The 27,918-nt window shown below is 45.9% G+C and overlaps 1 protein-coding gene across 2 annotated transcripts in view; it reads left to right on the top strand.

The window, feature by feature from the left end:
* Positions 1-27,918, top strand: part of STAT3 (signal transducer and activator of transcription 3) — a 104,757-nt gene that overhangs the window by 35,222 nt on the left and 41,617 nt on the right. For both annotated transcript variants that reach the window (XM_083146911.1, XM_083146910.1), the window contains exons 2-8: positions 230-373; positions 5,577-5,721; positions 15,645-15,743; positions 23,075-23,170; positions 23,254-23,335; positions 26,676-26,770; positions 27,366-27,517. In XM_083146911.1, coding sequence (XP_083003037.1) covers positions 246-373; positions 5,577-5,721; positions 15,645-15,743; positions 23,075-23,170; positions 23,254-23,335; positions 26,676-26,770; positions 27,366-27,517 — 797 coding nt within the window. In that variant the 5' untranslated portion in view covers positions 230-245. The remainder of the gene's footprint in view (positions 1-229; positions 374-5,576; positions 5,722-15,644; positions 15,744-23,074; positions 23,171-23,253; positions 23,336-26,675; positions 26,771-27,365; positions 27,518-27,918) is intronic.

Below are 27,918 nucleotides of genomic sequence, written 5' to 3'. Positions count from 1 at the left end.
AAACAAAATAACTCACCCAAATCTAATTTTCTCTGCACATTTTACATCTGCCCCCCTGCAGTGCACATGGTTTTGTCCATCTAAGAAGGAATTTGCCAGAAGGAGTGAACCTGAATAAACCCCATAATGTGTTATGGGCACCCAGTGCATTCTGCATTTTATGATTTTTTTTTCTTCTTTAAATAGAGTCTGTCCTTGTAAAAATGTAATCCCCAGTCTCTTCTTTTAGTCCTCCGTGCCCCAAGATGACGCAATGGAATCAGTTGCAGCAGCTGGACACCAGATACCTGGAACAATTGCATCAGCTGTACAGTGACAGCTTTCCCATGGAGCTGCGCCAGTTCCTTGCACCCTGGATTGAGAGCCAAGACTGGTGAGTTTTTTTTTTCTTAATTTTTAAATTAAATTTAATTATTAGAAAGCAAAAAAAACATTCTTATTGGTAGATTAAACCTCTTGGAGCTGAGTCATTTTACCCATATACCAAACTTTGTCTAACTAAAAGTGCCATGGATCTTGGGACCTCCACTGCTGGTCAGCGACCTCTCCAGATTATTTGGTTACATTTGTTTTTCCAAGCATTAAAGAGGATGAAGGTAGACAACTACGGCAGTTTGTTTACTCAGTAGGATTGAAAGCGGATGAAGAGGCAAATGTACTAACCCCCCCTTAGCGCTTCTCAAATAACGGGTCCTGCTTCTCCTGCATAACAAAGCATGAGAAGCCGGCACCTGTTACTGGCTAATGTATTAACCCCCAGCAAGCCGATAAGGAGAGCCGTTATGCCCAGCATTAACGGCTCTCCTTATCGGCTCCCCTGGCGTCCTGCGCATGTGTAATGCACTTTCCTCTCCCGGCCGACTATTTGGGCATGCGCGAGATCTTGCTAAAACCGGGAGATATCCAGCACAGCCCGAGCCAGAAGCAGGGCTAGCGTTGTCCCCACAGTGGGGGATAGGGCAACACTAGCCCTGAGCTGGCTGTTAATACATCACCCCGGCCGCTAATCACTGTGGGGGGATTACAGGGGACAGCCCCACCGAGTATAACTTGATGGGCTGTCACTAGCGCACGTTAGGTGCGCTAGTAATACATTGGGGAAAATGTAATCCCCACCCCCGTGTTAACCAGTGTTCATACATCTGCCCTAAACATAAATAAAATGTTTTCTATACCTGTATGTTCTAATAATATTGGTCTTTTTGTAGTATACTTCTGACTTTCTTAGTTATGATGCGGAGTACACTAGTCCACGTGTGGTGTTTTTTAGGTACTCTTTACCTAGAACGGCGCCCGCGATTAGAATCGCGGGCGTCGGGGGTAAAAAATCGCGGGTAAATCGCGGGTACATCAAAATCGTGTACCCGCGATCACCGCGATTTTCCCATAGGGAACAATGTTAAAAAGCCTGATTGACCGCGATTTTACTTTAAAATGCCTCAATGCCCGCGATTTTCACATAGGAATCAATGTTAAATGGGCTACAGAGCCCAAATAGGCACAATGGTACTTATGTAGTATCTGGGCTGCCGATTTCTAAATCGGGTACATCGCATCGCATGCGACCATCGGATGCGATGCGATGCGATGCGATGACCCGATTTTTCCATAGGAATCAATGTTAAAATGGACTGAGTCCATTTTAACATGGAATTCAATGGGAAAAAGGGGTCCTTTTCATACCCCTACTATCCAAGTGGGCATGGAGTTGGATATAAACCTGTGGCGAGCGTAGCGAGCCACCGAGCCCGAAGCGTGGCGAGCGGACACAGAATACCGTCCCCTCGCGGGGCTCGCTTCGCTCGCCACGCTTCGGGCTCGGTGGCTCGCTGCGCTCGCCACAGGTTTATATCCAACTCCATGCCCACTTGGATAGTAGGGGTATGAAAAGGACCCCTTTTTCCCATTGAATTCCATGTTAAAATGGACTCAGTCCATTTTAACATTGATTCCTATGGAAAAATCGGGTCATCGCATCCGATGGTCGCATGCGATGCGATGCGATATCGCATCGCATCGCATCTGATTGTATGCCTTAACTTAAGGCATACAATCAAAAAATCGGCAGCCCAGATACTACATAAGTACCGGCACAATTAACCCTTAAATGTCCCCCCAATTTTTTTACGCCACCCCACGATCCACGCCAACCCGAAGCGTGGCGAGCGCAGCGAGCCCGCGAGGGGCGGCGGTACGCGTCCTCCGACCTTTTCATGCCCTACTATCCACGTCGGCGTGGAGTTGAGAATAGAATAGTGTGGCGAGCGCAGCGAGGGGACGCGGATACCTTCACAGTTATACGCGTCCCCTCGCGGGCTTCACAGGTATCCGTGGCGAAAAGCGGACACCTGTGAAGCCCGCGAGGGGACGCGTTTACCTGTGAAGGTATCCGCGTCCCCTCGCGGGGCTCGCCACGCTTCGGGCTCGGTGGCTCGCTGCGCTCGCCACACTATTCTATTCTCAACTCCACGCCGACGTGGATAGTAGGGCATGAAAAGGTCGGAGGACGCGTACCGCCGCCCCTCGCGGGCTCGCTGCGCTCGCCACGCTTCGGGTTGGCGTGGATCGTGGGGTGGCGTAAAAAAATTGGGGGGACATTTAAGGGTTAATTCTGCCTATTTGGGCTCTGTAGCCCATTTAACATTGATTCCTATGTGAAAATCGCGGGCATTGAGACATTAAATGCAAAATCGCGGTCAATCAGGCTTTTTAACATTGATCCCTATGGGAAAATCGCGGTGATCGCGGGCATCGCGTCGCGGCCGTTTATGTACTGCCCGCGATGTCGCGATCACCGCGATGGGCGCCGTTCTAGGTAAAGAGTACCGTTTTTTATTATACATAAAAAAAAAAAAAAAGTAGTCCCTTCTTTAAATGGGGCCTTCTTCTCCTCCATCTCCTCTGACCTGCTTGTGTAACCCCGACCCCCTGCTCGGGTCAGCGGTGCATGTGTACTGGTCTCCTTCAATCAATTCTCAGCACATTGCCCCGTGGGCCCTGGGCGGGCTTGTTTCACCATTGAGAAGCCTGTTACAGTAGCGATGTGTCCACATACATTTAGCCTCTTGTGCGATAAACAGTTTCTAGTTGCACCATGCCATGGCATCACTCGGTAGCATAGAGGGTCTTTGCAGGCAACTTTTTCTGTTAAATGCACCTTATTCACACAGCAACGTGAATAAAGATTCCCAAGCAGATTCTGATTTAAATGGTATATGTGGCCTGCCAATGTTCTGTGTGCGACTGCAGTTGTATCTGCATACAGAATGCTAAAGTACAATGTTTACAGTAAACCACTGAGGTAGCATTTCATATGCCAACACACCCGAAGTCACACAAAGAAAATAGGCACGCTACATCTCATTTTAATCAGCTAAAGCTTGTGTGTCCTTTTTGCACCATTTTATGCATTGTAACAGAAGAAGTTACATGCCAAGGTGCTCTGCTACAGAGTCCCAGGATTTGTAGCACACAAAGGATAGATCTATTTGGACACATCTGTATGTTAGACTATTTTTCATTAATGTGAAGGAAGTGTTGCATCATCCAGACAGTTTGTGTGTGGTGAAGTAACCTTCAATGTGTTATGAACTTTACGGGTGTGGAATTGATATGATCTTACCAAGATCTGAGCCCCACATATGCATATATCATGTGCCGTTGCTATTGTTTAGAGGGTGCCGAAAGACCATTAAACAGACAATGGGGGGTATTCAATCTAAGATCACTGCTGTCGATCCCTTCCAACAGCCGTGTTCCTGGCCTGTTTGCGGTCAGCCTGACAGCCAAACGACAGACGGGATTCAATGTCACGCCTGCCGATCGGCTCAAAGGGGGCGTGGCCGTGAAAACTGCCGTGGATTGGCGATCTGCGGCCGGGATCTCCACAATGAACCCGACAGCTTCTAAAGTTGGGCCCGTTCTGCCGTGATCCCGCATCAATGCTGTCGCTAAAGACAGCATTAAATAGGGAGCCGCCAATATTTCCCCCGTTAGAAATAGCGGCTGCACATTAAATACCCCCCTATTTCTGCTTTACTTACATTACAGGTATTGCATAAAAAACAATATGCAATGAACTATCCTTAATTATTGGAGCTGTTAGTGATCTACATGGTAAGCGCTTCCATTAGCAGATTTCTACAATAGGGAAAAAGGTATCAAGGCAATTGGAGTTCCAGTATGCTGTTTTTGACTATTGCTGGACCATTAAGATAGACATCCCAAAGGCAAAATATTGAAAAAAATTAATAATCTAAAACTTTATATGGACAGTCAGTATGACGTGTATATAGATATAATTTAGACCTACGTAAGTACTAATTTAATAAAACCTTTAAATGTACATATTTAGCGAAAAACAATAAATCCTGCAAAAAGGATATAATATTGAATGCATATTCACATTCATCACTCAAAAATACATTTATATTCAGTTTGTTTAGTTTTTGTGAAATAAATATAAAACCTTGAGTGGCTTGTTAGAGTTGTATGTTTTATGTATCTGCTCAAGAATTTCCAGACATCTGTCTTTGTCCAATATACCCTGAATACGGGAATATGCAAGCCCTAGCAATCCAGCTGTTGTGGAATTACAGTCCCATTATACTGGTCTAGTGAAAGGCACATGAGCCTGGCTGATACTTGTATAATAACAGCACTAATGTTAGACATAGACATGTGCGTGTTATGATGGAGAAGTTTAAGTAATGGGCGATTTTAGGGCATTTTCTAAACTAACCAGATTGCTTAGGAAATGCCCCTACATCTCTCCGTGTGTAGGGGCCATAGCGATGCACAGCCCCGCACGCTGCTGTCGCCTAGTGATTTAATATCCGGCATGCTGGATAAATCTAGTAATATCACGGGCCAGGGCCAGTGTTCACCTGCGACCGATCCCTCAGAACACAGTGATGTGCAGCGCTGTGTGCTGAACAATCTACATTGCTCAGATCGCTCAGCAGTGTTGGTACATGTGGAGGCCCCATAAGGATCACAGTTTCTTGCATGTGTCCACTGCAGCACACCTTTCCTCAGTGTTACAGGACTTAAGGTGCGTACACACGGATAGATTTGGCAAACGATTCAATGTCTTCCGATTTCCTCTAAACTCCTGCACAAACTATTTGGTGTAAAATGATGAGTAAGCTATTTATTACACATGAACGATTGATCTTTAACGATGGTGGAGGGGAGTGGGAGACAGTCAATTAGCTTTACCAAATCGTGCATACACATGAAACAATTGGTACACATCGCTAACAATTGGTCGCTGATCTTTATGCATGCAGGAAAGCTCAGCATCCTCTACCAACGACAGTCGGGTACCCGCACAGTCCAATATATCGTTAACACACACAGAACGATTTGAGCGATTGGTCATTTCAATCGGTCGGGAATGCCCAGATCTTTAGCCAAATCTATCCATGTACGCACCTTTACTGAGCTTTGGTTCTAAAAACACAACACATTTGTTGCTAAAAACACACCTGGTAATGTTTGAACACTACTAAAGAATATTGTCTGAAATATGTGCGTTTAAATGTTCTAACACCATCGCTGATTTTGTTCTACAGGGGCTATGCTGCCAGTAAGGAGTCGCATGCAACTCTGGTCTTCCACAACCTTCTCGGGGAGATAGACCAGCAGTACAGTAGGTTCCTGCAGGAATCGAATGTCCTCTATCAGCACAACCTGAGGCGAATAAAGCAGTTTCTGCAGGTACTGACAGCTTGTATGCCAGTGTATTGTAAAGGGGTATTCGGAGCACGAAGCCAGTGCATATAGAGGACATCATTTACCGACCGCTGTTTTTATTTTTGAGCTATAATTCCATTCTCCATACTATGCATATCCTAGTTAAATATGGAACCCCAATGTCGGTAATTTTCTCGCACACCTCCTATGGGGCATAAGAGAAAATGGTTAATGTTGGTGGTCTGACAGCATTTCCCAGACATAGCGTGCATTGAAATACCCACCTAGAAGAACCAAATACATTTTCTCTGTTAAGCAACATTCAGACAGGAATGTCCCTTTTAGTAAACTATATCCTTTTTTCTATAATTGTGTTTCCAGATAATGTACTAAAGATTGCTTGAATGTGTTGCTCTTTATCTGGAAGGTGTAGCTGTAATGACTGCAGAGGCATAGGTTACACTTAAACTTTCAAGGGGTACATCTGAGGGTGTACATAACTTCCTTAGTTTTATATCCTTGGCACTTAAAAAATAAAATAAAAAATAACTGCTCTTCTAATTATGCAAATCATTTTTATTTTCTCTCATCTACTCAAAGCACAGGGTGTTGTGTTTTTTTTTTTGTACACTCTTTATTTTGGATATTCTCTAAACGCCTGATGCTACACTTGTGTTATGGTGGTGCTGTCATCTGTAATATCCTGCTCTCTGTATGTGATTAACCGTTCATTACTGGCAGAAATGGGTGCTCTGATTTGCCCCAGACCACACACTGTCAGCTTGGACCGGCAAATTACACCTTTCTGCCTTTTGTGGTTAGGACTGGCGTGGAGTGCAAGCTTTAGACTTCTTTGTGGGGAGGTTAAGGAGGGCAGCTTATCAACATTGCACTACATGGGTATAGACCAGTGGTGGCCAACCTGTGGCTCTTGAGCCTCATGCGGCTCTCCCCCTTGTAAAGTGCGGCTCCTGCTCCCACTGCTGTCCGCCGCCCACCGTCTGTCCCTGTCCCAGTCCCCCCTGCTGCCGGTTCCCTGAATCCCTTCTCCTTCCGAGGGGAGGAGAGCGGGCATCGCGCATCTCTCCTACCCCTTACTGTGCATCCTTGTGAATGGGCCGTCCGCCAATCAGAGCCCGTGGGCCAGCAGCCAATCAGGAGCCGGCCAGCGAGCTTCGATTGGTGGGTGGCCCAGTCACAGGGAAGTGAGGGGGAAGGAGACGCGTGGTGTGCTGTGCTCTCCTCCCATCGGTGACATGACAGGAGGACTGCAGGGGGACACCAGACTGTCCTCTCCTCGCCTGGCAGCAGCAGCAACAACGGTGAGTGCTGCTGCTGGGAAATTTGCACTGTGGGGGCATAGCAGTTTGTGGCACTGTGGGGGCATAGCTGTTTGTGGCACTGTGGGGGCATACCAGCTTTTTGGCTCAGTGGGGGCATACCTGGCACCGTGTGGTGCATACCTGGCACCGTGGGGGGTATATGTGTATCTGGCACTATTGAAGGCATATTTGTATCACACCCACCCAAGGGGTCAAAATAGACTACGCCCCCTTTTTTGGCGCATGCGCCTTCGGCGCGCGCATGATGTTGGCTCTTTAGCTTGACTTCCGATATTTTTCGGCTCTTTACCTCTGACCGGTTGGCCACCCCTGGTATAGACCAACCTGAATCAGACTAGATCATCCTTCCCAGAGAGGTGACTGATTACATTCTGTACCCTGCAGGAAAGTTCATGCACTTACCCCTTACTATTACCCCTCCCCACACCTTATTCCACTGTTATTTCTTTACTACGTTTTTGAACCATGGCCAAAATCTTCTGCAGAGACTAGTACTTTATATATACACACACTTCACGTCTGAGGTGACGTACCACTAGAGGCCACTCAACATAACTAATTACTCCTTTGTGTACTAAAGTTGACCTAACAAAATGAAAGCAATTTTTGCAGGGACACTGGCCTGTTTAAGCTTGCTGGATATGGAGAGATGGAGCTGGAAAGACAGATTGGAGGTAGGGGCAGATCAGGACTGGGAGTGGATAGTCTGTGGACTAAAAACTCACCTCTCGGGGCGTGGCCTAGCTGGCAAACAGGGAAGACGCACCTTCCATCTGCTCCCGTTTCCACGCTGATTTTGGGGACATTTAAGCCATACCCTTACACCAGAGACACTCCAAAAGGGTTCCCAGCCCCTCTCTAATCACCACAACACCTGGGACCAAGGCAGCGGAGCCGGGCAGTGCCTCCGGGCGCCGTCGCGGGTTGCGGCCTGGTCCGCGAGGAGAAGCCGGGGCCTCAATTTTCAGAAGCGGTGCCGGCGGCGGGCGAGTGTGATCCCCCCAGCGACGCAGACGACATAGCGGAGGACGGGGCGACGCATCCCTCGCCTCCCCGCCTGGAAGAACTCACCACCGTCGTAAGGAGAGACCGTCACGCCGCGCGTGCAGCCAAAGCGGGTGAGTGAAGCCGGGGACAAGCCGGGAGCCGGGCGCACCGCCCACACACACGGCAATCACAGCGGAGAGACCCGGACCACGCGACACACAAGGGGGAGAGCTGCTGCACAAGCCCTACTGAGGCTGAGCGCCCCGTGGCAGGGAGACTGATAAACGTGTATTAATTGGACATTATCAGCCCAGCAGGTGACAAGCAGGCTGAAGAGGTCCCCCAGCGGCACCCCCCCTACCAGATAAAGGGAGGCAGTTACACTGATCTCCATTACTAGGCCCAGCACTAATAATCAGGGCCCCTTGGTCGAGCTGCTAACACCCAGTGCTGCAAAACAGGAGTGTCGTTAGGACATAAAGCAGCAAGATTGACTGCAGTGTTAGACACCCAAAGAGCTGACTTCAGCCCAACCAGGACCCAATTTAACTTGGAAGGCCCCGTACCACCCCTAGGGGAAACCATAGAGACACACCACTTCTGCCGACCGGGGGAAGCCCTCCTTCGCCCCCCGCCCGGCACTGACTCCCACGTTAGAAGCTGCAGGCCTCCCAGCCAGATCCAGACCTAGAGCTAACCTTGCGCAGAGAACCGTAGCCATCTCCCCTGTAAATACAGGTGGCCCGCCTGTGCGTGCCTCACAAGATGATCATATAATGTTTGGCCCCTAAAGGCCCCCACTCTACCCCTCGCACCACGATGCAGATGAAGAAGTAGCCCCAAGCCCCCCCTATGTGTCTGAGATTCGTGTCCTGAGCCTACGGAGTGAGAGCATACAGCGCTTCCCGACTGCCCCTACTGAATTTGCTGCTGTCGTCCAAGACGGGTTTACCGAAAATGCCTCCCAAAAGGCCCAAGACTCCTAAACCAGTCTCCCAGGTCCCGTTCTTCAAGCCATCCCCCAGAAGTCAGGGCAACAAAACGGAGGCCCCTCCCACGTCATCCTCCCCTCCCGACCACATACCATTACCAGACGCCACACCATGCTCCCCAGCTCCTCAACAAGAGCCCGCGGGTAGACCAGAAGTGCCCGACGATGCGGCATTAACAGTGGGGACCCTCAAGCTTCTGCTCAACCAAATGAAGGAGGAGGTGTCATCAGAAATTAGAACATCCCTACAGACCTGCCAGCGCTCTATCGACGAACTGGGAGACCGCACAAATGCGCTAGAAACTACAATGGGGGAAATTGTTGGCTCCCACAACACCCTTATAGACTCCCACTCGGCACTGGAAGAGGAAGTGGCAGCCCTACGGGAGAAACTGGTCAGCATGGAAGATAGATCTCGGAGGAACAACCTTAAAATACGAGGTATTCCGGAGAACATCTCCAATAGTAGCCTCCATGACTACGTCATTAACATCTTTAAAAAGCTGTTACCCCTAGTGACTCCTGCTGACCTCTTGCTGGACCGCATACACAGGTTACCGAAGGCGAGGTCTGCTCCTGAGGGGGTCCCCAGAGACGTTCTGATGAGAGTGCACTTTTTCCATATAAAGGAAGCCCTCCTCAAAGCTGCTAGACCCTCCGCGGAATCTGCTGCAGCCCTGGGTTCCCATCAGTTATTTGGAGACCTGTCTAGAGATACCCTTCTTAAAAGACGCTCCTTCCACCCGGTCACAACGGCTCTACGCAAAGCTAACATAGTTTACAGGTGGGGCTTCCCGACCCGCCTGTTAATACAAAGGGAAGGATCCACAATCGCAGTCTCCTCGGTTGAGGAAGGCCTGAAACTTGTGTCCAGTTGGAGGCTGCGAGACGCTTCCCGAGACGCTTCCCCGGATGCATCCTCTGGCCGGCGACTTCAGCAGGACTGGTCGCTGGTTGAGTAGCACCGGAACAGAGCAGAATCTGTACTCCTCCACGCTGGATGCTTCACCCCCGCCACCCACATCGGTCATAGACTCTAGTTGACTGAAAAGCGATGAAGATATCGGAGGGAGGTGTCCATCCTGAACAGTTTGTTTAAATTTATTGGTTACTTAAAGTTGTTTGTGGGCCCCTTTGGTCCTGCATAAGTTTGCTGTGGCTGCCCCGTCGTGCTTGGGTGCACCCCTCCATTTGGGGTGGCATTTTGGCTCGAGGGAGGTCGGACCCCCACAAGCTAGGCCCTTATAGTTATAGTTCCAGGATCACTTGAATACACGTGACTCAGGCCCGTTGTAGTTCACCTCTATGTTAGAGTAAAAATTTATACAGATCAGGGACTACTGGTTGCTTCTTCTTATCTAAGTTCGTTTTTGTTTTATATTCTGTTGCGAAGGGGGAATGGGCCCATACCCACTACCCCCAAGATACTCAATCCAGTTGAGGTGGCCTTGGACAGGCCCCTCACTACGACCCCACTTGGGGTCGCCTGTCTATCCCTTCTTGCTGTCTTTTCACCCTTCTTTTTCCCATCTCCACCCCATGTGTCTTCCCCTCCTGTTTGTTCGTACAGAGTAGCTTATATTGTAATTGTGCCTTCTTATGCTAACACTTATCTGGTTAGTCGTGTAGATATGCAGGTTTTAGATGTCTTTAAATGATTAATGTCTTATCTTTGAACGCCAAAGGTCTGAATTCGCCCCAAAAAAGGAAGGTAGCGCTGGCTTACTTCCATAAGCAGAAAGCCCATCTCGTAGCCATACAGGAGACTCACTTTCTTAAAACAGCTCCACCCAGATTTTTTAACCACAAATTTCCCCAGTGCTACACAGCTAATGGCCCCCATAAAAAGGCAGGCGTCGCCATACTTGTGTCTGCTAGTTGCTCCTTTAATGTGTCCTCCCAGCATATAGACCCGGAGGGTAGATTCCTAATATTAGTGGGTAACTTAGAGGGAGTCAAAACCACCATAGTATCATGTTACGCGCCTAACACCCGACAGACTACATTCATTAGAACACTCTTTGCCACTATACAGAAATACGCCAAGGGCGCATTGCTACTGCTAGGGGACTTTAACACGGTCCCTGACCCAATCATGGACAAATCACATACCCCAGGACACAGAATAGCCAAGCCCCCGGCTCAATCTAAGAGATTTATGCAGCTCATTAAAGAATACGACCTGTATGATGTATGGCGCGCCAGACATCCGGGTGTGAGGGATTACACCTTTTTCTCTCACCCCCACCGGACATTTTCGAGAATTGATCTCGCCTTGGCCAACAAATGGACCTTAGCCTCCATTCGCAAAATTGACATACTCCCCATCACTTGGTCCGACCATTCCCCCCCTACGTCTGAGGTGGGAACTGACCTCATTCAGGTCTACCCCGGGACCATGGCGCCTGGGCAGTTCTGCCCTATCGCAGTTAGACTCTAGGAACTCCATTAGAGATGCCCTGTCCTTATATACCACCACCAATGACCCAGCCGACACCAGCATACTCACATACTGGTGCGCCTTGAAGGCAGTAGTGAGAGGTACGGCAATTCAGGTTGCGGCCAGAGCAAAGAAAGCAGAGGCAAAGGAGAGGTTGGCAGCAGAGATAGAACTGGTCAATCTAGAAGTAGCCCATAAGAATAACCCCTCCGATGAGGCAATATATGCTGCACTCGCGCGAACTAGAGATAAGCTTAATGCGTCAGCTTTTAGTGAAGTACAAAAAAATATCTCCAAACTGAACCAGAGCTTCTACCTCTTTGGTGACAAGGCGGGAAGATTGCTCGCCAGGAAACTGAGAGGTAGAAGAACCAAGACGAGAATATACCTTTTGATAAACGCTAGGGGAGCTAGAGTCACCGACCCCTTCCAAGTAGCAGACACTTTCGCAGAATACTATGCCAAACTGTACAACTTAAGTGAGGACCCTCATACTCCCCAGCCCTCGATAGCTGACATTACGTCCTTTCTGGACGAAATTGACCTCCCTGGGTTACAGTCCGGAGCCTGCCAAGCCCTTAACGCCCCCTGGTCCCTGTCAGAGGTAGAGGCTGCAATAGATGCCCTGCCAAACAACAAGGCCCCGGGTCCAGATGGGTACCCTTCCAATTTCTACAAATGTTTTAAGTCTGAACTAGGCCCGATCCTATTGCAAGTATTTAACAAAGCTTCCCATTCCGGGGAATTCCCCGACGAAATGCTCGAGGCTAGGATAATCACGATCCCCAAACCCGGGAAGCCCACTACGGCGGTGCAGAACTACAGACCCATCGCCCTTTTAAACACAGATTTGAAACTATACGCAAAATTAATCGCTAACAGGTTGGCCCCGCTACTCCCCTCCCTGGTAAAGAGTGACCAGGTGGGTTTCGTTCCGGGCAGGCAGGCTCCGGACAACACCCGGAGAGTACTTAATGTTGTTGAAGTATGTGAACGTGCCCAGTCCCCGTTATTATTGCTTTCTCTAGATGCCGAAAAGGCTTTTGACAGGTTACATTGGGGTTACCTGAGGGAGGTACTAGTTCGTTTTGGAATCCAAGGGAGAATGCTAGACTCGATATTTGCTCTCTACTCACACCCTTCTGCGAGAGTGTCTGTGAACGGAACCACCTCTAGCAGATTCCAGATAACAAACGGCACGAGACAAGGGTGCCCCCTATCCCCTTTAATTTTCGTGTTAGCTATAGAGCCACTGGCAGAGAAGATCAGGTCGGACAGCCGAATAGTAGGACCAGTCATAGGGGAAATTCTACACAAAATCTGCTTATTCGCGGACGACGTCCTCCTTTGCCTCCAAAAGCTAAACACATCTTTGCCCGCGCTGCATGAGATCTTAGATGCGTACTCCGCAATTTCATATTATAAACTTAACACCACCAAGACAGAAGCCTTCCCTCTAAACATACCTGATACAGAGCTGGCTCGCCTGAAAGACCAATATCGCTACGCGTGGCAGGGAAGGGCGATTAAATACCTGGGAGTGTTAATATCTCGGGAACCTCATTTGATGGAGTGCAATTACCTGCCGCTGATTGCTGCATTTCAAAAACTAATAACGGAATGGTCCATACATGAAATTTCGTGGATGGGTAGGCTGGCAGCATCCAAAATGGTCCTCCTCCCGAAACTCCTCTACTTATTTCGTTCAATCCCCAGAAAACCTCCCAGGTCCTTGATGTGCAAAATCAATGCCATTTTTACAAAATACATTTGGAAAGGATCACGCCCCCGGGTGGCTAAAAAATATTTGGCCCTACCAAAGGTTCTTGGGGGGGGAGGTTTCCCGGATGTGGAGGTGTACCAGACCGCATGTCTACTGAGCCAAGCCGGGGACTGGTGCGACTCCGGATCCTCTAAACCGTGGGTGGTGATGGAACGCTCGTTAGCCTCTAACATCCCGTTGATGGACTTACTCTGGGTCCCCCTGCGGGCTATCCAGAGAAAGTCAGAGCTATGCTCAGCAATAAAGGCCACTCTGGAGGTGTGGCATGGGGCACTCGCCAGTTTGGGTGGAATAAGCCTGCCAAACGTTGCAATCTCGCTGGTAGCCATTTCTAAACTCATCCCCAACCTAAACCTGAACCCGTGGAACACCGCAGGGATTACCACCTTAGGCCAACTAATGCAAGGGGACTCTTTGCAGCAGTTTTCCGACCTCCAAGCGAAATACGGCCTGCATAAAAGCGAGTTCTACAAGTACCTTCAAATCCGCCACTGGCTAGCGGCTAACAGAGAAGGCCCAGTACCAATGGCGTGTGCCCCCAAAGTCCTCATCTTCAGACTAAACAGCAAATCGCAAAAAGGGGGTATCTCAAGATGGTACAATTATCTCATCTCCGTAACAAAAAAAGGGAAGTTACCGGCTCAGGTCAAGTGGGAGACAGATCTCAATATTTCTCTCAATGAGGAAGTTTGGGACACTATTTTCTACTCAGGATTTAAAATGTCGAAATGCATTCAACATACAGAAATGTTTCTTAAAATCTGCCATAGATCATATTTCACTCCGTCTAGACTACATGCCATTTGGCCAAATGTCTCACCTCTATGCTGGAGGAAGTGTGGCAATGTAGGCACATTGCTACACATATTTTGGCAGTGCCCCCTGCTGGCCCCCTTCTGGTCAGAGGTGTCCTCGTTGGCCACCGATGTCCTTAGACGCCAGGTCCACCTGACCCCAGTGTTGGCCCTTCTCCACCATTCCGAAACACTTTCAGGGGGTGACCTATATATATTGAGGCACATCCTAATAGCAGCCAAGGCAGGCATTGGTCGTCTGTGGAAGTCGACGGAGGTGCCCCGGGTTGGCCAGGTAATTAGCAAGGTACATAACCACTTTCTATATGAGACAACGAACGCTAAGTACTCCTTATCAAAGGCATCGATTCACTTGAAATGGCTCAAATGGGCAGAATTCAGAGAAGCACAGGGCCTCACCCTAACCAGAATAGACCTATGGGACAGAATCATCTTGACATCTCCCCCACATTCGCAAGATTAATGGCCAATACTTGATTATCAGTTACCTTTTACATCCCGCCGCATGTACAGCTCCCCTCTCCCCATGTCTCCTGCATCCTAATGTGTCTCTGCAAACCTGTCCCTGTCATGTCCACCCTTCTATTCCCCCTACTTCCCAGTCTACCTGCCCTTTTTCTCTTTCTATCCTAATTTCCTAAATAAAACTCAGGTCAAACCTCTGCGTAGGTTTAAACTTTATTGTTTCCCAAACTGCCATCAGCTATGTGTGTTTGGAGATCTGCTATGGTTAACAATTTGTTAAATGGCTTATGTTGTGTATACCAAATTCGTGTAAGAATTTACAACTTGACCTAATAAAAACCTATTATGAAAAAAAAAAAAACTCACCTCTCAAAGTGAAATTAAAATGGTTGCAGCTTAAAGTGAAAGTACATTGCAGAAGCCGTCATTTTGACAGACTTTTAACTAGTAGATTTCTATAGCTCATGGCACTGCTTTCAGTTTCATTTCTGCCTCTCTGCAGTGTCATGCTTATGGTATGCATGCCATCCTGTGTGATCTCCCAGCCACAGATTAGCAGTACACCAAACCATGTACATGTGTCTCTGACATACCGACATGCCACAAATGATCAGTATATTAAGGCCCGGATGAGCAGTAAGATAGTAATCTGTGGATAGTTCTTTAAAATAAAAATGAAAGACTTCAGTGTAAGATTCTCATAAAATGAGGTTTGGGTGTGAAATTTTTTTTGTTTTAACCTCAGTGGTGGAGAGCACAACTTCCCACTGCATCCACTTTCATAGTAAAGAGATCAGTGCTTGTTATTGTGAGCTGAAATGGAGAATGTTTTTTTGTAGCAGCAATATACAGTGGAAAGGACAGGCTAAAAAAGAAGTGTGTGTGTGTGTATATATAAATAATTACATTTTTTTTCACTTATTGTACTGGTTTTATAAATCTATCTTCACAATGTAGTATAATACTTTATAAACTCAAATTATGTGTGTAGATATAAAGAACTCAATCTTGCTCTAAATGTATATAGTATATAAGATTTCCCTGTTTTCATCTCAAAACATGTGCATCATCTAAAGAATTGTATTGTACTTGGTGGTCCAAATTGGATATTTTGTCATTACAGAGCAGGTACCTAGAGAAACCAATGGAGATAGCACGTATTGTGGCCAGGTGCCTGTGGGAAGAGGGGAGGCTTCTCCAAACTGCTGCTGCCGCTGCCCAGGTGTGTAATGTAATGTGTGGCATGTAGCCACAGGCAATTTCTATGACTTTCACAAAACATACATGCATCTACATATGATGGTAGGACTGATGTATTTTAACTTCCTTGACACTTGCTTGAACCTTTTTATCATTCAAATGCTAATGCTGAACTGGAATGTCTACTCCGCCACCAGGAAATCTTTTTATTTTTATTTTTTATAGATCAAATGTGTAACAAAATAGTAGTTTACTCTCTAATTTTGCGCAGAATTCCCACAAATTCCTTCTGTTGGGTCACAACAACCAGTGAACCTGACAAACTTCTGATTATGATTTTAAGTGGGGTACAATGCAATATACTCTATTTATTGTTGTATTTTAATGTGATCATACAGCCAATTATATAATACCCTAGGTCAGTGACTTAAGGTGCCCATACACGTTACAATTATTGCATACAATATTGTATACAATATCGCAACTCATCGCATCTCGGTTTTGCGATAAGATGAGATCTAGTACAAAAAGTATGTGCAGCACATTCTTTTTGTACTAGATCTCATCTCATCGCAAAACCAAAAATCGATGAGATGCGATATTGTATGCAATAATTGTAACGTGTATGGGCACCTTAAGAACTGTTGAACTACACATCTCAGCATGCCCTGCAACAGTTTTGCTATTTCTCTTTCAATGGTCCTGGTGACACAGCTTCACATTGGGATGTAGGAGGGTCCGCAGGAGCCAGGCACCTATCCTAAAGCTTTTGGAGGGTAGGCTCCTCCCCTACTGCATCCCAGACTCCTCAGTTCGTGTTAGGTGCCCACTGGAGTGGGTGCTATTCTAAAGGGCTGCCGGAGCAGCCGAAGGAGTAGAGTTAGTTAGGGTTTTTATTATTTTATTAAATTTTACACTAGCTAGGTAGGCACAGTGTGAGGATTCTCATTAGTGAATCCTCACACTGCTAGCGCAGCAGGAGCTGACAGAAGCGCGTCCTGTCAGCTGTGCACAGGGGAGACGCTGTCTGGCCTCCCTGTGCAGCGCTTACAGCTTCTTTTAAGAAGCTGCCTGGGCTCCGGAGCGCTCTGAAACCGGCTTCACGCTAGGTGGGGATCATGGGGGACAGGCGCTCCGTGATGGCGGCGGCCATTTTCTGCGGAGCTTACACACTGAGCTCCTGATATGAGAGGACAGCAGTGTTGTTACAGGCATGTTCCGAGTGGTCCCCAGCTGAGGGGGAGATACTGGAACTAGGAGATCCTACAATGGGAGCGGCTGTCTGGGGGTAGTTGGCGCCAAAAGTCACAGACCCCGCAGCAGCAGAGACTTGGTCCCTTCCCTCACTCTGTTTTGGCGCCATTCAGAACGCTTGCAGCGGAGCTGAGCTGGCTTACAGATCCTGACAGAGTGATTGGATTTCCTGGGCATCGCTTTCCCCATTCTGAAGACTACAGAAAGCTAAGTGAACTGAGTATATTGGTTCTGTATATAATGTCTGTACATTTAATGCTGTGACTGTGTTAATTGAGAACATCATGTCTGAGCAACAGTCTGTGGTTTTGGGAGAGGGAGCCTTTAATGCATTGAGCGCTTGCAGTGGTTGTACACTGAAATTTGTCCCTGGGCAGATAAGGGGGGCTTATGTATTTATTGCGCTGCTGTGAAACCCATGGGGAGTGAACCCCAGAGGGTAGTGCATCGGAGCTTGCGTGGGCTAAGTCCCTGGGCAGGTCTGAAAATGCTTTGGTGCATTACTGGACAGGCAGAGTGATGGCTGGTAACTTTCCTAGACCATTGCCATTCTCTCAGCAGTCCTCTAGCTCTTTGCCTCGGACCCAGACAGATCCTGACTTATTACAGGTCATGCAGGATACTGCTATGGGAATCAGCAGGTTTAAATTACTTGTTGGACAAGTTTTATGGTTATTCTGTGGGGACCCCTAAAAGGTCTTATTCAGTGCCATTATTAGCTGCTGATGAGGAAGGAGAGTACACAGACCTCAGCCTCAGGGGTGGAGGATTAAATTACTGCTGTTTAAACAGGCATTGAATTTGTCTGAAGTAAAAACTCCCGCAAAGGTTGTTTTTAAGAGACAGCGTGAGGAAAATGATATCTCCCTGCAGACGAGGGTTTACAAGATTTATTGGAAAACCCCTGATAAAAGGCTTTAGATGCCTAAAAGATGTTTAAGCCTGTATCCCATGCCTGAGGATCATGCAGACCTCTGGGAGAAGGTTCCAGTGGTAGATGCTTCTGTGACATGCTTGTCAAAAGCCACTGTGCTACCAGTGCAGGGGGGAACAGCCTTCAAGCAAGGCAATGGTTAAAAGGGTGGACTACACTCCGCCCTCTGATTGCTTCAGTCTGGGTCTCTAAGGCCAGGATTGGTGGGTCAGTGACCTGTGCTCTAGTTGACATACTGTTCCTTGTGTGTTGTTACTTGCGGAGAAGCCTAAAGCTACTGCAGAGTATGTGATTGGGCTGAGCAGGAAGCTCTCAAAATGGCTGCCAGAGTTTCCTCAGTGTCTGTCAATGCCAGGAGAGTGCTCTGGCTTATAGCTTGGGAGGCAGATAACGAGTCTAAGAAGGCTTAGAGGCATTAGCTTCTATAGGAAAGCTGTTATTTGGTTCAGAACTGAAAGAGATTATTAAGCAGGCCACAGGTGGAAAAAAGCACTTTCCTGCCTACCCCTGCAGCCAAGCAGACATCAAGGTTTTCTGCTTTCAGGCCGTCCTTTCGGCCCTCCCCTAGAGGAGGTGCGTCCATTCGAGGACAGTCTTTTAAGGGATAGTCTCAGTCCTCCAGGGGCAGGGCCCCAAAGTCAAAATTTGGTTCCTTTCATAAGAAACCAAAGGAGAGGACAAACCCTCCGCATGACTGCCAGGGGTTTTGCCCGGCGGTGATTAAGGTGGGGGGACGTCTGTCACTGTTCAAAGACGCATGGGCACTGTTAGACCGGGACTCTTGGGTGTTAGAAAATATAACCCAGGGTTACACCACTTCCAAAGGAGGCTCGGCTCCGTACAGCTCTCTTGGGTAGCGGCTCATTCTCTTTTAGAGAAGGGTGTGGTAGTCCCGGTCCCCAGAGCGGAGTGGAAAAAAGAAGGCTTTTATTCCACTCTGTGTTTGGTGCCCAAACCAGACGGGTCTTTCAGCTGATCCTAAACTTAAAGCATTAATATCCATTTGTGGGTTGACCATTTCAGAATGGAGTCTCTACGGTCTGTGCTGCTAAGCCTGGACCAGGGAGAATTTTTAGCGTCCATGGATGTCCAGGACGCATACTTGCATGTTCCTATTCACCCAGAACATCAGGCTCTATTGAGGTGTGCAATAGGAGACCTACTCTTGCAATTCCAGGCGTTGCCCTTCGGTCTGGCCACAGCGTCAAGGGTATTCACCAAAATAATGTCAGTAATGGTGGCTGTGCTTCGACTGAGGGAAATCATGGTGATTCCATTTTTGGACGACCTGCGGTTTAAAACGGAGTCAGCAGACAAGTTGAAGAGTCACTTGGCAGAAACCATCAGGTTTTTGCAGATTCACGGCTGGCTTTTAAATTTACAATAGTCTCAGTCACAGAGACTCCAATTCTTGGGGATTGTTTTGGATACCCAGTTGCATCGGGTGTTTCTACCAGAGGCAAAGGCCAGGGATCTGGCTGCCTTGGTGCAGGAGATCCTCGGGTCTCAGAGCACATCAGTATGGAGGTGCCTCAAACTGCTGGGGAAGGTGGTGGCGTCTTTCGAGACGTTACAGTTCGCCAGGTTCCACTCTCTAGTGTTCCAGTGGAACATTTTGGCAGACTTGTCAGGGAATACTCAGACCATGATGTCAGAAAAAATAGTGTTGTTTTCAGAAACTCGATCCCTCCTTAAATGATGGATGGAGGTGGATTCCCTTCAGTGGGGTCGGTCCCTGCAGTCCTGGAGCTGGCTGGTAGTCACTACCGACGCCAGTCTCAGAGGCTGGGGGGCAGTAGTCGTGGACCTGCGTCTGCAAGGCTTGTGGACTTCAGAGGAGTCTGCCTTACCGATCAACACGTGGAACGGAGGGCTGTGTGGAAGATGTTTTCTCTGGCGGGAGAAAGATTACAATGGCTCCCTTTAGGGATTCAGACAGACAACGCCACAGCTGTGGCGTATCTGAACCACCAGGGAGGCACACGCAGCAAGCTGGCTATGTGGGAGGTGTCCCGAATCTTCTTGTGGGCGGAACAGAATGTTCCAGCATTATCAGCAATATTCATACCAGGAGGGGAGAATATAGAGGCCGACTTCCTGAGCAGGGAGGAGCTGATGGAAGGGAAATGAAGCCTGAACCCACAAGTATTCCACCAGATTACACTGAGGTGGGGAACCCTGGATGGGGACCTGATGGCATCCAGATTCAACCATTAGGTACCCAGGTTTTATGCCAGGACGAGGGATCCACTGGCAGAAGCAGTGGAGGCCATGACTATCCCCTGGGAGGGGAATCCTCTTTATGTTTTTCCGCCAGTTCCAAGGCTGGCAAGAGTGTTGAAAAAGATACAGGCCCTGACAATTCCAGTAATTTTAGTGGCCCCAGATTGGCCAAGGAGGTCCTGGTACTCGAGGCTTCAGAGATTCTCTGTGGACTCATGGCGTCTACCTCTGAGGTCAGACCGTCTAAAACAAGGACCGTTTAACCATCTGGATTCAGCTCGATTAATTTTGACGGCCTGGCTGTTGAAACCGCCATTTTGAGGAATATAGGATTCTCAGAGGCAGTGTTTAACACAATGATTAAAGCCAGAGAGTCGGTGTCTTCTGTAAATTATTATAGGGTCTGGAAGACCTATATTCGATGGTGTGAAAGACAGAAGTCACACACATCGCGATTTAAAATGGCTAAAATTGTTGGAGTTTTTACAGGATGGCCTTTCCTCTGTGTTAAGCCTTCAGTCACTCAAAGTACATATCTCGGCCTTGTCAATTTCTTTCCGAAGAAGGGTTGCATTAATACCGGAAGTTCAGACCTTCCTGCAGGGGGTTTCTCGATTGAAACCTCCCTACAAGCAACCAGTAGCGCCAGGGGAATTATCTCTGGTTCTGGAGTACCTTCAAAAGGTGCCTTTTGAGCCGTTAAGGTCGGCTGACCTTAGATTCCTTACAGGGAAGCTGGTTTTTTTGTTGGCGGTGGCGTCAGCAAAAAGAGTATCGGAGTTGGGAGCTTTGTCCTTCAAGTCTCCCTCCCTTATATGTCATGATGATAGGGCTGTCTTTCGGACAGTACCCCAAATTTTTTTACCAAAAGTAGTCTCTGCTTTTCATCTAAATCAGGAGATAGTTCTGCCTGTGTTTCAACCCCATAGGGTTCAAGGAAAAGGGGCAAATTGAGGAATTTGGATGTTGTGCGCGCCTTGCGCATTGATGTGGACAGAGGAAAGAGTGTCAGGAAGACTGATACTTTGCTAGTTTTCTGTGATGTACATAATAATGGTTGGCCTGCTTTTAAGCAGACCGTTGCTAGGTGGTTGCGCTCTGTTATAGAGTTTGCATATACTAAAGTTGGTAGGCCTGTGCCAGCCAGGATTAATGCGCATACCACCAGATCAGTCGCCACCTCTTGGGCGGTTCGACATGGGGCAACAGCTGAGCAGGTTTGCAGGGCTGCCACTTGGTCATCTGTTCATACTTTTGCCAAATTCGATAGCTTCCATGAGTTCGCGTCGGTGGACGCATCATTCGGGCGAACAGTGATGAGAACTGCAGACCTGAGCGTACCCACCCAAAAGGACCGGCTCTGGAACGTCTCAATGTGAAGCTGTGTCACCATGACCATTGAAAGAGAAAAAGGGATTTTTGTAAGAACTTACCGTTCGAATCCCTTTCTCTGATATGGTCCTGGTGACACAGCGATCCCTCCCTTACGCTCAGTAAGTATGCCAGTGTTCATGATGTTTCATGTTATAATTGGTTGAAAAGTTAAATTTAAAATTGTGCATATAATATGTGCAGGCGTTGTACTGAGTTAATGTATTCCAGTGGCTTTGAAAGATTGAACTGAGGAGTCTGGGATGCAGTAGGGGAGGAGCCTACCCTCCAAAAGCTTTAGGATAGGTGCCTGGCTCCTGCGGACCCTCCTACATCCCAATGTGAAGCTGTGTCAGCAGGACCATATCAGAGAAAGGGATTCGAACGGAAAGTTCTTACAAAAATCCCTTTTTTGCCATGCTCAAACTGTTGCAGGGCATGCTGGGATGCCAAGGTTCTCAATCACTGCCCTAGGTGGAGTGTTGGTACCATTGGTGGTGCATGTTGGCAGACAAAAGAACTGATCCCTGATCAACTTGATGTGCATGCATCTAGAGCAGCGGTTCTCAAACTGTGGGTCCTGACCCCAAAGTGGGTGTTGACCTTCTCAGCATGGGGTCTCGACTCCATGTTGCTGACCATCAGGCTGATGATTTTTCTAATCTCAATCAGTGATTCAAGGAGTCTGAAAAATCTGTTGAATTGTCTGTTATTTTAGATTCACATTATTTTGTGCCTCCACAATGCTGCCAGCTGTCTGCTGACTACATATGTGATGGTATGACCTTCTGCAGTAACTTGCTGGGGTCCCGTAATCGATTTTATTGTCTGATGGGGTCCTGTAATCAATTTTATTGTCTGATGGGGTCCCAGAACAAAATAGTTTGAGGACCTCTGATCTAGAGCCTACGGTTTAATTGTTGACACCAAAAGATCAATTTGGAAAAGGTCCTCTTGTGAAAAGGTCCACTCTTTCTTCTCTTTTTTTTTTTTTTTTTTTTTTAATTCTTGTGTCAATGCCGACACCTGAGCTTGCTGACTCTCAATTAGGGTAACCCTTGCTTCACTTCCAATGCTTTTGACCAAGTGCATCCCTCTGCTACTGAAGAGCTTGGCTCACCTTATTATTCCCAATCGGCATTTACGTGGCTGGTAAATTATTAAAAAGTCCAAAAAAAGTGTATCTTTTCATGTAGTTGACTTTTTTATCTGTCGAACTATTGACTAGATCCCAGCTAAATCTACACCATGTAATACCTTGCAAGATGACATCTGCAATTCCCTTTGTTGGTTTTTTACTAGAATTACAAATAATTTAGAGCGAAACACATTCCTACAGTATTACTACTTCTCTGCTCTGTGAAATCTGCCATTTTCATTAAAATGTCCCGCATGTTATTAGTAAGTTGTCCGCTCATCAACCTACGTTCAAGGTACTGACAGTTTGTATTGCCAGGAGTTAATAGGCTAGTGTCTGATTTATTTTTCTTGGTATAAGTGGATAGAAGATCGTGTTGTACGTTTTTGATATCCTGATTGCATCTAACTATAAGAAATGTTTTACCTTTTAGCAAGGGGGTCCAGCTTCACACCCCACTGCAACTGTGGTGACTGAAAAACAACAAATGTTGGAGCAGCATCTGCAGGATGTGAGGAAGAAAGTCCAGGTATTGATCATGACTTTTTGCATTTTGTCGCATGGCTCTGCTTACTAATAATTTTGCTAACTCACTTTTATCTTTTTGCATAGGACCTTGAGCAGAAAATGAAAGTTGTAGAAAATCTGCAGGATGATTTTGATTTTAACTACAAGACTTTAAAAAGCCAAAGCGGTGGGTTACTTTACAGTTCTGTTGAAATATTACTACCCTGTAAACCTGTTGGAAGAGCTGCAAGGACACAATGGGGGTTATTCTAGTTCATTCTTTCTGACAAAATCCTTCTTAGATGGACAAAACCATGTGCACTGCGGGTGGGGCAGATGTAACTTGTGCAGAGAGAATTAGATTTGGGTGGGGTTTTTCTTCAAAGTGAGATCTATATTGCAGTGTAAAATCATGCAGTCAGTATTTTCCCTGCACAGAAACAAAAAAACTCACCCAAATCTAATTCTCTCTGCACATGTTACATCTGCCCCCCTGCAGTGCACATGGTTTTGTCCATCTAAGAAGGATTTTGTCAGAAAGAATGAACTAGAATAAACCCCAATGTTACAATGTGTAAACTTTTCATTAATGTTTATATATGTGAACAGGCTGCTAGCAACATGGTTTGACTTTGAAATCTAGAGGTACTGTTTGGTTTGGCATCAAATGTAACTTTATAATCTTGAGTATGAGGACTGTTGTGTGTGTATGTGTGTGTGTGTGTGTGTGTGTGTATCTATCTATCTCTATATAATATAATATATATATATATATATATATATATATATATATATATATATATATATATATATATATATATATATATATATATATATATATATATATTTATATTGCAGGGGGAATCCGCACTCACGGCCAGCCCAAGTCAGCATGTGGGGTGCTCAGCTACAGAATATTGCTAGGATATTCCAACTATAGTACTGGGGTAGAATCAAATGATCCACGAAGAGCACTCACCAATCAAATGTAACAATTTTAATGGTACTTTTTTTGCAGGGTATAATAAACCTTACTGTTGCAGGCAGTCAGTCGACGTTTCGGCCACTAGAGGGCTTTTGTCAAGACAATTCAGCATAAGTCAGCAGATACGTCCGTACAGCTCAAGAGATTCAAGTACTTGAAGGTTTATTATACCCTGCAAAAAAAGTACCATTAAAATTGTTACATTTGATTGGTGAGTGCTCTTCGTGGATCATTTGATTCTACCCCAGTAATATATATATATATATATATCTCTCCAGCGGATCAGCACTTCGTTAACAGAACAAATATGACCTGGTTGCCTTCCCTCAGCAATCTGTCTGGTATCACTGTAGAATATAGAGTGCTAGGGCGGCACTCCAAGGATTTTGTATAAAGTCAGACAGTCGTGTACTGTAACCACAGTTGGCTACAGTACACGACTGTGTCTGACTTTCTTACAAAATCCTTGGAGTGCCGCCCTAGCACTCTAGATAGATAGAGAAAGAAAACTGGTTCTGTTTAAGAAAGGCTAGATCTCCATCAGATAAGTTGTTGCCCATTTCATGTCCTTGTTAAACACCATTCCCTTTACCTCTAGAAACAGTCCTGAAGATGCGGCTTCTCTGCCGTTTTATCGCTATTGCATTGTAAAAGTGAAATATAATTGTAATAATTGCTGCAGTAGGACATTTCATACAGCTTTCATTTCACCACAATATTTATTCAATAGAAACAACTCTGTGACATTGCAGGATTGGCAAATGCACCCTCGGATATTTACAAATGTAAAAGATTATGTGGAACAAACCGTGTTCTTCTGTAGCGTGACTGCGATGAGTGTACCTTTCAACTGCTTGTTGCCCATTCCACCCAATTATGCACAAACTTCCTCAGCCCTTGCTTTTGTGTTCTACCACTTCCTTTCCATTGCAGGTCATGTCTTCATAGTCTACAATATAAATGACTAAGCTGGATGCAGTTTTACTTAATAAACATTCTATGACTGTTTTTCTATTTAATCATTTAGTATCCTCTGTTGCTGTTTTATTAGGTTCATCTTTCGGTTTCTGGGTAAGAATCCCCTTTGGTCTATTTCTTAGATATACCTTTCTAGTATTGGATTAGCCCCCATCCTCTTCCCGTCTGCCCAAGGACAGTCTTTGGATGCATGGATACAACAAGGTGGTGTTATCATGGACCAGAATCCCTGAGGGTTGTTTCTATGATGGCATCATGCAGGAGTGATATTTTTGTAGGCTGAAAGTGTTCCATTCCGCCACATCCTGGCCCTCTGCTCAAATAATACCTGGCTGTAAAGGTCATTCTCGTGCCATGACACAAAGCAGGTCACCTCATAATGGTTCCATGTACATGTTCTCCTTCTGCCAGTAGTTATTATAAGATAGGTAGCACGTGGCTAAAAATGGGTGCACGTGGTCCGCAACAATAGGCTGTGTCATTTAATTGTTGTTCAGTTAACATTCAGGGATCTAGTGTATACCAAGGAATCATTCTCCACATAATTTACAATATCACTGCAAGTACTTTAGGATTCGTAATCATTTTGTTACCTTAAGTTTTTTCTACAACACAAGCCATGGGGACACAGGATTTGAAAGCACAAACATAAAACAGACCACTATATTTTTAAAGCTAGGTACATAATCAGAGTTTAGCAGTTGTGCAATTTTGACCCAGAACAATACAATTTTACTATATTTTCATGTGATTTTCACTAGATTTACTATTGACTATACCAGAGCACTAGACTAGTGTTTACAATATACTCAAAATTTGTCTGCAGAGTCTTTTTTTTTTTCTTCTTTTCTTACAAAGCCAATCCCACAGGGGTGCGCGTCGGCATTGCAGGCTATATACACACTGTGCTATGTGTGCTAAATTTTCTTCCCACTTTGACCATATGCTGTAGACCAAATCGTAAGTTTAAATTGCATTGTATGTGGGCACCATGAATCTGGGAACTATTTTCAATTAAGTTAATTTGGATGCTTTTTGTACTTCTGCAACAAATTTTGGATCTCCCTGACAATTTTTACATTGCCACACACAGACAATATTTATTTGTATCTTGAAAGTGGATTATTAATGTGTTGTCATTTCTGTGCAAAATACAGGACTTATACTTTGTCTTTTTATTAGGATTTTGATCATTTTAATTCCAACCCCGGACAAGCGGATGATAGCAGGCATTGTGAAAATCCTCGGTGTAACATCTGGCTTTAGAGACTGGGGTTGTACTCCTGCCTAGATATGAGCTGCTGTAGGCTGCTCTGTGCAGTTAAAACTTTTTTTTGGTTCCCTAGGAAAGTCTGGGAAAAGAAGAATAAAGTTTAAAACCAAAAACAATTCCCTAGTTCTGCCATCTGAGCTTCCATGTACTATATACCCCAGTGGCCACTATGCTTTTTATACTTAAAAAAAAAAAAAAAAAATCTTATTGTTGTCATAAAAAATACATTCATTTATAAATATATAACAAGTCCAAAATAATTCTACATATGTTATTTTTTTTGTATCCCAGACCTTTCAGATCTGAATGGTAACAACCAGTCCGTGACGCGGCAGAAGATGCAACAGCTGGAACAAATGCTCACTGCCCTGGACCAGCTGAGAAGAGTAAGTGTACTTGGTCAGCCTGCTTAGTAGCAACCCAGCCTCCATTAAGAACGTATCCCCATTTACTATTAACCTTTTACCAGAGCCATCCTGTCACCCATAGTGATTGTGATGATTGTCTTACAGTATAAAATTTTCTAATAGCTTGTGGACAATTTAATTTAATTTTTTGGTGCAAGGTAAAAAAAATACATATAGATATATATGACCATTTAAACAGTTTGTTGTTAATTAGAAAAACATTCTGTGCAAGCTTTAGACAAACGTATGTGCCAGGTCCATTTCCACACATCCGTGTGATATGTACAGTCCAAATACTATTGCCTTCTTTTTGCTGGCTGACTATTGTCATGTTTGATTAAACTGGAGTTAAGATATCACTGGTCTGTTGAAATACAGGGCAATTTCGGTCTTGCTTACAAACCGTGTGTAACACCAGTACTACTTACCATCTCTTTGGTTAAACGTTTGTTCTTTAAAATATTTTTTTTTTTTAGTGCCCAAGTTTTGTAAGAGCAACACTAATGGCCATTGCCATATTCGATGGCATTGGTGCCATGATTACTGCAGAGATAATTTGCTGTATTTTTTGCAGACCATAATTGGTGATCTGGCTGGTCTCCTGTCTGCTATGGAATATGTCCAAAAGACTTTAACAGATGAGGAGCTGGCAGACTGGAAGAGAAGGCAACAGATTGCTTGCATTGGGGGACCACCGAACATCTGCCTTGACCGATTGGAGAACTGGTGAGAAGAACAATGTACAATTGCTTCTAGACAACACAAAATACTCAATTTAAAACCTGCCTTTAAAACCATAATGAAAACTGACCTTTTTGTTGCATAATATATGTGTGTGACTATGTATATTTTCTCACACATTCAAGGTGCTTCAACTAATGTTAACATCTTAACTTTAGCCAATGTGCTTATCAATATTAGTCCATATAATCCCTCAGGAGGACCAGAAGCAGCATGTGCCATCCAATGGGTGCCTCCACCGAAAAAAGCGGTCAATTTGTCACAACATCCTAGGCCCACTAGGAGGCAGTACATGACATCCCATTGGTGCTTCCCCAAAGTAGCTGTGTCTTGGAGGATAGATGTACATCCTGGCACATTCCACCCTCAAATTAAAAATATAAGTT

The sequence above is a fragment of the Crinia signifera genome, chromosome 6 (genome assembly GCF_055691185.1).
Source record: "Crinia signifera chromosome 6, ASM5569118v1, whole genome shotgun sequence".
Taxonomy (NCBI): Eukaryota; Metazoa; Chordata; class Amphibia; order Anura; family Myobatrachidae; genus Crinia; species Crinia signifera.
This window is presented reverse-complemented; position numbering and strand designations above follow the sequence as displayed.